At 49.4% G+C, this 15467-nt stretch overlaps 1 protein-coding gene across 4 annotated transcripts in view; it reads right to left on the bottom strand.

Annotated features, from left to right (window-relative positions):
• The window catches only part of WDR7 (WD repeat domain 7), a 151154-nt gene that overhangs the window by 62216 nt on the left and 73471 nt on the right, over positions 1-15467 (bottom strand). For all 4 annotated transcript variants that reach the window (XM_062017941.1, XM_062017942.1, XM_062017940.1 and 1 more), the window contains one exon: positions 11808-12029. In XM_062017941.1, coding sequence (XP_061873925.1) covers positions 11808-12029 — 222 coding nt within the window. The remainder of the gene's footprint in view (positions 1-11807; positions 12030-15467) is intronic.

Raw genomic sequence — 15467 nt, 5'->3', positions numbered from 1 at the left:
GTTACACAGCTTGAAATTGTGCTCCTAGACAATGGGCCATCATCTTCACGCTGTGGGGGACACAAGGACTGGCTGAAGGACTGACTGAAGGAGTTGGGCCTGTTCTCACTGGAGCAGGGAAGGCTCAGAAGGACCTCAACACAGCATTCCAGCACCTAGTGCAGCTACAAAGAGGATGGAGGCTCTCTCTTCACTGGAGAAGGCAAGGGGTAATGGGTACAAGTTGCATATTGATGTAAGGGGTTTTTTTACAATGAGAACAATCATTCCCTGGCACATTCCCCAGGGACATGGTCGAGTTCCCATTGCTGGAGGTTTATGGGGTGCATTTGGACAGGGTGTTCATCCAGCCTCTCTTTCCCACGAAAGGTTGTCCATGTGATCTTTCAAGGTCCCTCCCAACCCAGGCTGTTCTGTGATTCTGTATTTCTGCTGCTGTTCACCACAGGAACGTATTCCAACGAGCTGCAGACTACCACCTCAGAGACTATCCCCAATATGATACCCTAGAGACACATTTTGAAGCTGTGCTATGACATTTCACAAAGATGAATGCCAGTGCTTACAAAGGTAAAACTCAAGAAATTCAAAGTTAGCAAGGGATGTAGCTATTGAAGCAAGATATTTATTCATCTTTACGCTGCTAAGCACAGCCCAGTGCACAATGACACAACTCTGCTGCACTGACACGGTGTTAAATAAACCACTCAGAGTTTACGGTCGTGCATAACACAAAGAGACGGCGTGTAGTTTCACGTTTGATGAAATCACGAGATGCTCATCCAATCTTGTCACTGTGAGCCACTGACAGAGTAGCTATTTTAAAAGTTGCTGTAGACAAATAGATGGAGGGACTGCCCCAACCCTCTGGTCCTCCCCTCCCAGCAGGCTGGACTGCATTAAGGCTCATACCCTCTACCACGCTCTATATTCACGGCAGTTTTCGCTGTTCTTGGTTACTCTATAAATGCTTAATCCTCCTTACATCTTCAAGCAATGAGTTTCCCAGGCCAGTCCAATGTGCCTTGTGCTGGAGAGTAGCACAGTGAGCCTGGGGAAAGAGATGAAGAAGTAGGAGGGGAGCCCTGGCTGAACCCTGAAGTGACTGGAGCTAACACTCGCCTGGCTCTGGCTGCAGGAGAGAGGTTTAAGGTCAGAGCCCACCTGCCTGGCTACTGCTCTGACACACAGCTGAGACTTCTCTGAAGAACAAGAGCGACAGACAGATAGCTATGATTTTCAGGTGTTTCTCACCCAGCAAACCACACCTTCTTCCCAAGGAATGCAAAAGCTCCCAGCAAAGACTATGAATTAGGGGAAAACGGTCAAGAGGAACTCCAGAGGAGTTAAAATAAGTAAATTCCAATAAACAACCCCAAGCACTGATCAACTCACCCACTGTAACCCCAAATCCCTGCTAGTTGCCTCAAAAGCAGTATTCTGTTGATTGTTTTTGTTTCTCCTTCCTAAAATGAGTAAGCCTGATGCCTCACAGGTGTTCTCCTGGCTTTGTGAATATTCTTGTCACACATACACGTCTGCAAGACGGTAAAACTCTGACTCCTCTCCTAGTCTTTTAAGTTAAGGGATGCTTGCCTTGGCACCTACAACCCTAATGAAGGAACAGTGTTAATTTGTATGATGAATTAAATTAGTTTCCAAGTTTCCTCTCGCCTCACTTATTACAAAGGCAAGCACAAGCTGATTTATTGACTTGTCACAGCTTATGAAGCAGCAGTTCATTAAAAAGTTGCTCTGAAGTGTTCTTCTTAAACATGCAAACTATTGATTGAGACTGTTTAGGCACTCCTACCTCAGATACAGACACTGAACAGCATAAAGCACATGTGGCTTTGGTTTTTTCCATTTGACATATGAAGGATAGCTATCTTAGGTTGGTAATGCTGCATCTGGATAATGTAATGGAATCCTCAAACACACCAGTGGTTTGCTGGTTGCTTAAGTGCTCTGTAACATTTAAATGCAATTTACCTGCTGTGTGAAACACCAACTGTACATGTAACATGCGTCTAAATGCAGGTATCAGTCTGGCCCAGGCTGCCCAGGGAGGGTGTGGAGGCTCCTTCCTTGGAGGGCTTCAAGACCCACCTGGACACGTTCCTGTGTGACCTGATCTAGGTGGGACCTGCTTCTGCAGGGGGGTTGGACTGGATCAGCTCTAAAGGTCCTTTCCAACCCCCACCATTCTGTGATTCTATGATTAAACACAGCAAAATAAACCCATAGATTGTGGAGGTTTTTTGGGGGAAAAAAATTCCCCTTAGCACCATTGTCCCAGCTGGAGGGATAACACGGAGGGATAACCTGGACTTTGCGCATCATCTGTCTCCCTAAAGGCTCTTCTTGCTGGTTGTGCCATCAGTGGCACTCAGTGCATTTCATCAGCCTCCCAATGCCCTGGCTGCTTGTGCAAAATAGAAGTTGTAATCAGATTCCAAAAGAGAGGGAACCTTTCAATGCCTGCATCACGAAGGGAAGAATAGATCTCAGACAAACACGCCTGATCACAGTGCTCTGTGGATAGAAAGCATCCATCACAATCACGAACCACAGCCTCAAAACACAAGAACTACCTAGCACAGCAAACAGGCAAGCATCCCTAAGTGGATGCATCCAGCAGAGTGCAGGCAGCAGGTCAAGGGAGGTTCTTCTCCCTCTCTACTCTGCCCTGGTGAGGCCTCATCTGGAGTCCTGTGTCCAGTTGTGGGCTCCCCAGCTGCAGAGGGACAGGGAACTGCTGCAGAGAGGCCAGTGCAGGGCCAGCAAGATGCTCAGGGCACTGGAGCATCTTCCTTGTGAGGAAAGGCTGCAGGACCTGGGGCTGTTTAGTCTGGAGGAGACTGAAGGGAGATCTTATTAACAGTTACAAATATCTAAAGGGTGGGTGTCAGGAGGTTGGGACATCCCTTTTTTCTATAGTAGCCAGCAACAGGACAAGGGGTGATGGGATGAAGCTGGAACACAAACAGTTGCATTGAAACATCAGGACAAACTGTGTCAGTGTTTGAGTGAGGGAGCCCTGGCCCAGGCTGCCCAGGGAGGGTGTGGAGGCTCCTTCCTTGGAGGGCTTCAGGACCCACCTGGACACGTTCCTGTGTGACCTGATCTAGGTGGGAGCTGCTTCTGCAGGGGGTTGGACTGGATGATCTCTGAAGGTCCCTTCGAAACCCCTACCATTCTGTGATTCTATGATCCTTGTGCTCTCTTTGTGTCCTGTCCCTGGAGCTACATCTTCCTTCAGATACGTGTAGTACTGGCAGCATCAGTTCTGGCCCTCTGACAATAAATTTCTTACTGAAAATCAAGCAAAACTGCTGTATAAACAACAAAAAATGAATAGATTAATTTTTGAATTTCCCACCTAAATGCAAAAATGGGTATTGCAGAGAATACTTTCAGGTATCCAGATGCTCACAGGACTGTTGATAAAGACAGTTCCTTCAGGAGTCCACAGGGAGTCCAGCTCACGGTGCAGGTAGCGGCTGCTGCTGCCTCGGGGTGCCACACTGAGCAGCCCCGGCAGAGCTGCTCAGCAAGGAGGAACACTTGCCACTGGACTGTGATCTGTACACCAAAGCAGTTTCTAGGGAGTGCAGATGCAGATACGCTCACAAATGTGTCAAAATAAACATCATCCCAATGGATCCTGGTACATCCCGCTGGCCTGACGTCACGTCTTCTCGGGCAGGTACTCTCCTCCTGAGCTGCTGCTGCTTCCTGCACAAATGCTTCCCTCAGAACATTAAAACACATGGCTGTAAGCTTAAGTCATATGAGCTGATATCAGGAATCAGTTCACAAATACTGTGAGGCTTTCAGCCATGTTACATCTCTCAGTTGGCTTGAGCAGGGGCTGCGAAGAGCAATGGGGACAAACTGGACCTAACCCCAAAGGGCTGATCCCTCGGGTACCCCATGAGACATAAGGCACTCAGTCATGCAAACCACATTTTGGAGAATAAGAGGCTCAAGTGAGAAGTGACTGGGGCTGGGAAAGGGTATGGAGTGTCAGAAAGGAGCTCACATGTGTGGATAAAATAGAGAGCATCCCACTTGAACTGCCTCTCACCATAAAGCACCACACATCCACACTGCCAAAAGCCACTGGGGCTGTGCTCTCTGCACCTCTCCACCAGACATCAACACGAGCCCTGTGCCTGTCCAACCACCCATTTTCATAGGAAATGCAGCAAACGAAAATCTCTGACTGTGCTGGCATCAGTGGCCTTTTCAAAGGGTCCTAGGGCTCAGATCAGCAGCAAACACACACGTTTTGTCTCTGTAGGATATGACTAATGTGTACATCTCCTGTGACACCCTTTGCTCAAACAGGTACCTGAGTGATCCTCGCCTGCTTCCACAAGAATGTGTAACAGGAATAATACTGTCCCCTTTTTAAAACCACTCATGTCTGATGTGTTTGTCCAGCAGGTTTTCCAGGCTATTTGGTACAACACCAAACCCTTAAACCAGCTTCTCCCACGAGCAGCTGCTCCTGCCAACACTCAGCCAAGCGGATTCAGGTCCTGCTGAGAGAAGAGTGTGGGAGATGGGGATCAACCTGCAGAGCTCAGCAGGGCCTCACGAGGCAGCCAGGGCCATGGCACCAAGTAGGGACATGCTTTGTGCTCCAGGTACCAGGGGACACGCAAGTGCCTGCCGTCCCTGCACACTGCCCTGCACACGAGCCACACACACCCTGAGCTTGGCCATCCCCACAGAACTGCACCCTGGGGAGCAGAGCTGAAGGCTGAGCTTTAACTGCCCCACAAGCAGCCTGGAGAATGCAGGAATCCTGGAGAAAGCAGGCTGCTTGGGTTGCTTTTGCATTAGATGAAAACACAAGCGTTCTCTGGTAGAAGTGTTTGCATTTTGCCCAGGATTTCATAAGAGAGCCTGTGCTTGCACCATTGGAAACAGAAAGCAGGTAGAGACAAGGTCTGTGGACACAAGTGCAGTTAGGGATGGCTGTCACCAAGATGCTCCTCAGCAGGTTTGATGCTGTGCTGGGGAATGAGCCAGGGGTCATTCCGGCAGCCTGCAGGACACTGGAAAGCTGAAGATGGAGGCAAAAAGACACTATCCTCAATTTTTATTACTCCCAAATGGGCTGCCAGTCTCAAAGCTGATCCTTCACTTACAGAGGCACACGGGCTGGGAGAAAACACAACTGACAGGGGCTTGTTTGATGCTGAGATGTCCTCATAACCCAAACAGAAAGGAGATTTTAATTCACTGGGATACAATCCATTGCAACAACCAGAATATTAAATACTCAAGGAAAGAGAATCTCTGATTAAAAAAACATAGAGTTCAGTTATCCTCTACAGGGAAAAAGGGGAAGAAATTTTTCAAGGTATTATTTTGCTGCTAAAGCCAAAAGCCGGGTGTAAAGTAGGGTATAATACCTGCCACAAAGACTGATCATTTTCTGCCTGACAGACTGACTATTTTTTCTAAATATTATCTCTGAGGCATAGATATAGATTTTCATAAACCACCATTTTCCTTCTTCATGTTTTTCTTTCCCCTTCAGGGACAAAATTCTGCTGGAGACACTGATCTAATCACACCAACCCAAGGCAGAAATGCACACTTCAGGCTCGCTACTACACTGGATTTCACGGCATGCTGACCAAAACATACCCAGCCAAATAAGGAGAATAAGGTCATGAACCACGGGATTCATGCAAATCTGAGTAGCTTTCTGCATAAACAAGAGGAAAACACAGCCAGGAAGAGGCAGGCACTGGTAGCAGACTCGCTGGGACCGATAAAATCTGGTATTTGCTTTAATCACGCTGCTGTGGTTTTGGTTTTGTTTAAATTAAGTTACTGAGCCAGCTTGCCTAATTTGCTCTGAAAGGCTGCTGTTCAGGTGCTGCACTGATTTATTGCTTCTGTAAGTGATGGTCCTGAGCGCTCGCTCCTCTGTATTAATTGCTGCTGCTGGCTCAGCCTATGGGCTTGGCAGTGGGTGCATACAATTACAAAGGGGTAGCCTCCTCCTCCTCCTCCTCCTTGCTGCAGCTGCGATTTCAACACTTTCACAATACAGAACCAATGGATCAAAAGGCACTGCAAATGGGTTTATCTGATGCAGCAAAACCTCCTGTGTTCCCCAAAAGTCTCCCGACCATCCTGTGTTATATTCAGTTTTGCCATGAAATGGCACCCTGTACAGAAACCTGTGATGCTGCAACCACTGGTCTAATGGAACACATGCAACACTTGACTGCACAGCCCCAGTAATCTTGTGCTCGCTTACTTTGTGTGTGTAAAAACGGACTGCAAAGCCACAGCACGTCTTGAAAGATAAACCTCTCTCTAACACACACAGACACCACTCCAGCAGCATCAGGAACACTGTGAAAACAAAGGCACTGCTTGGAAAAGGCATTTGTGGGCTGTAGTGGTGAGACTTTTAGGAGATACCATGGAGTGGTGAAGCCACCACCAGGCAGTAAATAATGCAAAAGAGCAAAAACCCCAAACTGAGAAAAATAATATGTGCAATGTCTTGTCCACTTTGTCCTGTTAGAGACCTGAACTGTGGTGACTGCATACTGCTTATCCTCCCTGACCCTCCTCCACTTCCAGCCCTGTTCCCACACTGCTCAGCTCACCCGCAACGGGCTCGCCAGCGCTGCCCTTGTCCTCAGGTCTGACAACCCATTCCTGGGGGAGGACAGAAAAGGACAAAGTGGACACATACCTAATGCAAAAGCCACTTTCTTCGTAGCAAATGCTGGATTCAAACACAGATGTGGCAGATTGACAGTGTTCTACTTGCTTTGAAGAATAAATACCTTCCTCATCCTAACCCAGTGACTTAATTCCTTCAGCTGAGGGCTTCCACAGACGTGGCTGAACAGCCTAGAGGTAGCAGCTCAAACATACAACATGTGACAAATGTGCCTCTGTAATGGGAAGAGCATCTTCACAACAGGCAGCGTGAACAACCCGACACAATTACACACATAGGTACGTTTCTGTTTCTGTCCAGAAATTTCACTTGCTTCCCCTTCTAGGCAAGAAGAAGGTCAGCTGCTGTGACTTTGGGACATCATAATTAGAAAATGAAAAACAGCATCATGAGTCTGCATTAAGAACCTAACCGCTGGCTGGCTTGTTTAACCCAGGAGCCAGCAAAACGGGAGTGACCACCCCAAAACTCGCTTGGGAAGGAGGTACAAGGAGCCAGCAAAACCAACATAAATAACTCAATGCCATGAACACGCTGTTGCATGTGACACTGACCGAGGTAAAGGGCAAATCGCTTGTCATTAATAACGATGGCGATGGCAGACGCTGTGGAGAACACACTGCATGAACAACAGAACCGAGCGCTTTCATATTCAGGACAGAACAGTCATTCAGATTTATCAGCCCATTAACTTTATGAACACAGCATTAGCTGCAGTTTAAGTGTGATGTGGTGCATCCGCAATGAGAAGTTCTTTGGGTGGCATTTCATAATTAAATATCTCATGAACTATTTGTAAGGCCAACAGAGATTAATGTAGGATGTCAGGCAAGGTCACTGCCCGGAGCTCCACAGAATTCCACCCTCTCCAAGAGGGACTGTTGCAATTATCATTTCCTGAGGTACAGTAAACCACAATGTGCACAGTTGATACAGCTACAACCCCACACGCACCGAGAGTGTAAATGAAGAAGTGACTTGTTTCGGTAGCTTACTTTGACATTTAAAATACTGCGGCTTCAGGCTGTGTGCCATCGTTCTCATTACTCTGGACAACTCACAGCACACAGCTCAGTATATGGGGAATCACAGAATCTCAAGGGCTGGAAGGCACCTGCAAAGCTCATCCAGTGCAGCCCCCTGCCAGAGCAGCACCACCTAGAGCAGGGCACACAGGGACTCATCCAGCTGGGGTTGAATGTCTCCAGAGAAGGAGCCTCCACAGCCCATCTGGGCAGCCCCTGCCAGTGCTCCCTCACCTCAACAGGGAACAAGTTTGTCCTTGTGTTGCTTTGGAACCTCTTCTGTTGCAGCTTGTGCCCGTTGCCCCTTGTCCTATCATTGGCCATCACTGAGCACAGCCTGGCTCCAGCCTCCTCACACCCACCCTTGATGGGTTTGTAACATGAATGAGCTCACCCCTCAGTCTCTTCTCCAAGCTGCAGAGTCCCTCAGCCTTTCATCACAAGGCAGATGCTCCACTCCATCATCTTGGTGGTCATGTGCTGAACTCTCTCCAGCAGCTCCCTGTCCTTCTGCAACTGAGGGGCCCAGAACTGGACACAATATTCAGATGTGGTCTCACAAGGGCAGAGCAGAGGGGGAGCAGAACCTCTCTGACCTACTGCCCACAGCCCTTCTGGTACACCCCAGGATGCCGTTGGTCTTCTTGCCCACGAGGGCACGTTGCTGGCTCAGGCTCATCCTGCTGCCCACCAGCACCCCCAGCTCCCTTTCCCCTACATGACTCTCTAACAGCTCATTCCCCAGCCTGTGCTGGCACATGGGGTTGTTCTGTCCCAGATGCAACACTCTGCACTTGCCCTGGTTGGGTTTCATTAGATGTGTCTGTGCCCAACCCTCCAGCCTGTCCAGGTCTGGTTGGATGGCAGCACAGCCTCTGGGGTGTCAGCCACTGCCCCCAGTTCAGTACCATCAGCAAACTTTCTAACAGTGCCTCTGTTCCCTCAGCAAGGTCACTAATGAATAGATTGAACAAAATACAATGACCAAAAAGGCATCTCATCTCAGAGTGAAGGGAGAAGAGGAATCACTAGACATGGTTTCTATGATTCTATGATTCTCTGGTTTCTAGAAACAGAAACAACGGGACTAGCAACAGGACAAGGGGTGATGGGATGAAGCTGGAACACAAACAGTTCCACTTAAACATAAGAAAACACCATTTCACTGTTCAGGTGAGGGAGCCCTGGCCCAGGCTGCCCAGAGGGGTTGTGGAGGCTCCTTCCTTGGAGGGCTTCAAGACCCACCTGGACATGTTCCTATGTGACCTGATCTAGGTGACCCTGCTTCTGCAGGGGGGTTGCATGGGATGATCTCTAAAGGTCCCTTCCAACCCCCACCATTCTGTGATTCTATAGCCTTTTGGAAGCAAAGTTAAATGAAACCAGCTTCACCTGTGGAGCATGCCACTAGAAGACTGGAAAAGACAAAGCAGATCTCTGCATCCCCAACAGCATCTAAACAACACAGAGAGCACTCTGCACTGCTTAAGAGTCTAGTAAAAATGTCAGCATCCACTTAATTTAGGCAACTAAAATACAAACAAGATAATCCCTCATGCTGTCTCATCAGAGACATTGAAAAGTCTTCTCCATCCTTTCATCTCCTGGTAACATTTGAAGAGAGGAAAAGCTTAGAAAGTTAAAACTGTGCAATAATGCAGAACACAAGAGAAAACAAAGACACAAAATATCTGTGCAATAATAGCTCCCCAGCTAAAAAGAAATAAAGACACCAGTATTTAAAGCAGAGATCTGTGTGTGTGCAAGAAATTGCATGAGAAGCAACAGCACAGAACTGCCAGGCTTTCATTTCAGCTTGTGCAGTGCTGACGGAATAGTCCTGTTTATTGAAGCAGTGGATCTACAAATGCATTGTATGAAGATGTCAGCTACAAAACGATGACAGACCTCTCCCCTTGGTTTGTGAAGTAGCTACGCAGTCAACCCTACATATCCACACTGTCCTTACAGGGCTGCATGTTTCAGAAGGGAGCACTGTGCTGTCTGCACTCTCCCAGCCAGCCTTTCCTTTGCCTTTATGAAAAACCTGTGGGAGCAGCACCATGCTGCACCATGCACTGTGTTGAAGATGGAGGCTGTGCCTATACCAGTGGCTTCAGCAATGCTCCACGATGCTCGTGAGCTTCTGAACATATTGTCCTACAATTTAGTTGCAATGGATGCTAGCTCAGTGGTGTGTGCCAGTGAGCACCCTCCTGCATGATGCCTGGGCATCACCTCCTCTGGAGGCTGTGGGGATGTGTCAGCAGGGGTGCAAACCGTGCCAGGCCAACAGGCCTGGACAGAAGGGAACGGCCTACAGCGTGTTTAATTGATTAGCATAGTGATAAAGCTGTGTTTGGCAATTGTTGCTGTAGTATTGCATTACTGTGCAGCAGCACTTTCCCTGCACTTCCTTAAAACAAAAACAGAGAATTTATCATTGTTATGAAACTCATTAGCTGCATATATTATAGGAAATGAGCTGCAGTTAAAAATGACTAGGAAAAAAATGCAGAATGGGTTTTGCACCCTTTCTGACCCGAACAGCCTCTGTAGCCTGACACAGGCCCTGGGAGCGAGGCCGCTCTCCAGGACAAGCAAGCACAAACACAATCCAAAGCACGTCCTCAGTCATGCTGTGGCAGACGAGGCCTTCAACACTTCCTATGCTCCTCCAAATCATTTTCAGGTTTGGTCTGCTGAATGGTACACTTTGGCAGCAAACATGTACAGCTCATGTACCCAGGGCTCCAGAAGGAAGCACAGGACCCCTCTTCTATCATTACAACTAGTCCTCCCACCAGAATAGCCTTGAGCTCAGACAATATGCTGGTTTTCAATTATTTGGGGTTTTTTTTCCACTTCTCCTTGAAGGCACTTGGGAGCCTGATGAAGACTGAACTAGTGCAGGAGGAGAAACCCAGTGCTGTGGAATTGTTTTATAGCTAACCAGACAGTGGGTGTCTTTCCAAGCAACACTGGCAATGAGTCTGTAGCATGTCAGATGGTGCAGAGATGACAAAGGGGGCTTTTGCCAGACTCCACGTAAAACAAACAGCATCGCACTCAGGAACCTGGCCAATATAACTGTATGAGGCAGGGTTCTGTAGCTGCATTTGCTTCCATTAGGTTTTCCAACATTAACATAAAACAGTAATGCACAGCTATGTAAGCACTCTCAGGAAGATCATGTTTACTGCCCAGACTAAGGGTAATTACAGCAACACTGCAGTACTAACGTTGACACAGGACCAGAAGGTTACACTTTGTACAGCACACCTTCAACCCCACCACTGGCTGTTACATTTATCTGTCTGTGATTTTCCACCCTGCATGCTCCCCCCTGTCCTCACCTCTTCTCTTCTCCAAGTCTGTTTTTCTATGGCCTACTGATCAACCTCCCAAGATGTATGTGTGAGGTAAGCAAACTCAGCTATGGGGGAATGACTCCACTGAGAGCAAGACCCATCAAGCACTGAAAATGAAGAGGAGTCAATGGGGGAGGCAGGATAAGCACTGACAGCCTCCTCCCTCTTTCCCTACTAACCCACAGGAAGGTTCAAAGCCCAAAAAGAATGAATTACACACATGTAAATGCAGTCTGGAATGCAAGTGTTTAACTGGGAGGAGAATAAAGGATGCCAGAACTGCAGCAGCAAGCACTGGATGGTTGTGCCCCACGGTCGGTGCTTCTGTTACCCAGTAGCACCACGGCACATCCTGCACCCAGTCAGCAGCTCCACCGCTCCCTCCCTGCCTCAGCAACGAGCTCTTGGCAACCTCTTGTCACAGGGTTACTAATTGCACGTTCCAAACCGTGAATCTCTACCTTCTCCAGCTAAAGGACATGTTAAACAAACCAGTTTGTACCGAAATTTGGAGGTTTTCAAACCCACCTGGACACGTTCCTGTGTGACCCGATCTAGGTGGGACCTGCTTCTGCAGAGGGTTGGACTGGATGAGCTCTAAAGGTCCCTTCCCACCGCCACCATGCTGTGATTCTATGAAATTTAAGCCCTGCCCCCAGCACCAGAGCATACTGGGCTACTCACATGTATGCCTTGCCAAGGAATAATTTGACCCTCCGCTGGTCAAACCAAATCCCTCTGGAATTTGACTGGAACTACGTGGCCGAGTGAGAAGTTTAGGAGGTTCGATTTCAGCGCCAAACTCTGCCCCGATGACCCCCAGCAGGACGATGGCCGTGGCTTGCTTCCGTCTCTCTTCGTAGGACGTAGATATCTTTTTCATTTGTGGGAGACCAGACAGACAACCTAAAATGAAATGTTAAGAATCGTGAGAAAAATCAAAAGCAAATCAAAAGCTGTATCTCCCAGAGAAATGAGGTTTCCTGCACTAACCGGGACTTTGGGCTGGTGGAGAAGATCCCATCTTGCTTATCAAAACCCACTCCGCACGATAAAAGTCTAAACACCACCTCTTGCAAAGCCTGTGTTCAACAAAACACAGTGAAACCCTCCAACTAGTGTCAATATCTCACAGGAAAAGACAGCCACCGGAAAACTGACCTCACAGTTTCCTTTGTTCAGTTGGTAGAAGACCCGTGGGATCCTGTGTTTGTCTGCTCTCTGTAAAAGGTGATCGTTGGTTTAATCTTCAGTGCTTTTTTGTTTGTGTAAACAAGCTGTGTTTTGTTTTTGTGAAGATGATTGCTTTTCAGGCTAACTTATCTTTATTTCATAAAGCATCTTCGTTTTAGGCTCCATCATCACATCCAAACCCTGGCTCAACTGCAGCGTAGCAGTACACACCATTAAACCAAACCAGCACTTCTGTACACGGCAGTGGCACGGGTTTATGCACCCTTCAAACAGTGAAAAACTCTCACTGTACCACGGATGTTAAACACAACGAAAATCTACACTTGTTAGCCTAAGCATAGCCCAGGGATTACGGACATCACCGAGCAGATAAAGCAACATAACCTCAGAAGAAATGGACAGGAATGAAAACACTGCGTTCACTTCCTTGCTTTCACCTACAGTGCTAATTCACAGCAACCTAGGCAAGGCCCTATCATGCATGCCAGACGAAAAAATGAAGCCTTACAGCGCTGCTGAAGAAGTTGGAAGGCACCACCTGGCACTGAACGAGACTCACGGGGCTGGTGGACTAACGAAGGGTGAATTAGTGGAGCTGCACTGTTTGTCTCTCTCTCTCTAATGACATTCGCACGGCTCGATAGGAAACACAACGTCACCCACCAGAAAGCTAACCAACATTAAGACTTGTGGTACAAGACCACGCTTGTTCAGACAACCAGGCCGTGGCTGTGACAGTGATGTGCCGAAAGAGAGAGAAAAACAACCGAAAGCTTAACAATGGTAGGGGAGGGGGAAAAAAGAAGAAGAAGGAGGAAAAAATCAATAGTAACTGCCTTCAGAGGAAGAAGGATAGGAATGGGCTGTAACAGACAAAGCAAAATTGCAACAGTTTTAATCGTTTAGCAATCTCTTATCCTGCTCCCACCACCTGCAGACAGCAGCTCCTCGTTAGTATCTGCATATCGTCCCCGTGCAGGTCAGACCCCGCTGCAGCCGCTCCCGTGGGGCGCAGGGCTGGGAGGCCAAGCCCTGTGCAATGGCCCCAGCTCCCTGGGTGCTGAGGGTGCTGTGCCCCGTGCTCCCCAGGTGCTGGGGTGCCTTGTCCTGCAGTCCCCAGGTGCTGGGGGTGCTGGAGATGCTGAGCCCCATGCTCCCTGGGTGCTGGAGGTGCTGGGGGTGCTGCGTCCTGTGCTCCCCAGGTGCTGGGGGTGCTGTGCCCCATGCTGGGGATGCAATGTCCCGAGCTCCCCGGGTGCTGGGGGTGCTGGAGGTGCCGTGCCCTGTGCTCCCGAGGTGCTGGGGGTGCCGTGCCCTGTGCTCCCAAGGTGCTGGGGGTGCTGCGCCCCACGCTCCCTTGGTGCTGACGGTGCTGGGGGTGCTGTGTCCTGTGCTCCCTGGGTGCTGGGGGTGCCAAGCCCCATGCCTGGGTTGCTGTACCCCATATTCCCCACATGCTGGGGGTGCCACGTCCCACACTCTCTGGGTGCTGGAGGTGCTATTTCCTGTGCTCCCTGGGTTATGGGGTGCCAAGCTTCATGCTGGGGTTGCTGTACCCTGCATTCCCTGCACATTGGGGTGCTGGGTGCTGGGGGTGCCATGCCCTGCACCACCTGCATGCTGGGGCTGCTGGGGGTGCCAGGAGTGCCATGCCCCACACTCCCCGGGTGCAGGGGGTGCCAGGAGTGCCATGCCCCACACTCCCTGGGTGCAGGGGGTGCCAGGAGTGCCATGCCCCACACTCCCTGGGTGCAGGGGGTGCCAGGAGTGCCATGCCCCACACTCCCTGCCTGCTGGGGGTGCCAGGAGTGCCATGCCCCACACTTCCCGGGTGCAGGGGGTGCCCAGCCGAGGGGCATCGCTGCAGATGACTGATGGTGGCTCCCGCCCTGCTCCCCGCAGCCGCCTCTAGCCCAGGTGCTCAGACAGAGCCTGGTGTGACATCTTAGATCAAGATGAATTGGCACCAACTCCTGATCCAAGATTGTTTTATACCATTTAATTTAGTTTCTTCCCCTGCTTGGATGAGCACAGCTCTGGTTATGGATTTCTATTCTAATGCGCTGCAGCAGGCGCGGGGAGCAGGCAGCGGAGCAGATGCTGGAGCAGGGGCCGGCGGGATGCTGATCAATAGGCGAGGCGTTGACCCCGCCGTTCGCCCGCGCCGGCCGCGGCTCCCAGGCGAGGAAGAAAGGAAGAGCGAACACATGTGCTGCTTCCAGTAGGAAATTAAACCGCGGGGGCACTCGGGTGCGCTGCGCCCTCCTCCCCCCTCCCGCCGCCTTTCATTTGATTACTGCAATATGAAGTTAACCCTTCATTACACCCTGAAGGACGGAGTTCAGAGCATCCTTCCGACGCTCGGCCAGGCTCAGCAGAACTTCCACAGCACAAGCTGAAGCAGCGCACAGCAGACGAGCAGGCGCCCGCCAGCCGCGCATCAGCCAGCAGGGCTGTGGCACTGCACCGAGCGCCATGCGCTCCGCTCGACTCGCAGCTGAGACAGTTCCTCCTCCTGATCCCACCACTCCTGCACACACATGCCAGGGACGTAACTCGCTTGTTAACCAAACAATACATCCCAACCAAATCGGGGTGGGTAATGTCCTTAGTGTGTTTCATTAGCAAGTGGCCTGTGATAGCCTTTATCCTGCCCACTCACAAGGTGCAGGATTTTCTACCTCAACACAAAAAAAAACCAACCCCACGACCAAACCAATAAACTAAAAAAACAGCCCCAAAACTCGCTCTCCAAAAGCCTCTGAATGAGAAGAGGGGGGGGAAAAAAAAATCCCTAACTTATCATATTTTTGCACTGCCCCCCCCCCCCCGATTTAATTACCAGCAAACCCACAATTAATTGTAATGATTTTCTACAAATAAACTGACAGCCATTTGGGAGATTTTCAAATGAAATGATGTCTATAGAAGTAGCCCTTTCACCGGTTTCATTTGTCTCATGAAAATTTGGTATTTTCTCACAGCGACGTGCCTCCATTTAATCATGCTAAAGGGTGACACACAGATCCATTTTCTTGACAGGACGGTTGATCACCCTATCACAGTAAGAAAATTAATAACCTCAAATAGCTCTATGCGGGAAACAGAAGCCAGTGAAAGGACAAAAAAACACCGTTCTGCAGCCCAGCT

This window comes from Colius striatus, chromosome Z (genome assembly GCF_028858725.1).
Source record: "Colius striatus isolate bColStr4 chromosome Z, bColStr4.1.hap1, whole genome shotgun sequence".
Lineage (NCBI taxonomy): Eukaryota > Metazoa > Chordata > Aves > Coliiformes > Coliidae > Colius > Colius striatus.
Note: the sequence above shows the minus strand (reverse complement) of the source record. Positions and strands in the feature narration are given on the sequence as shown.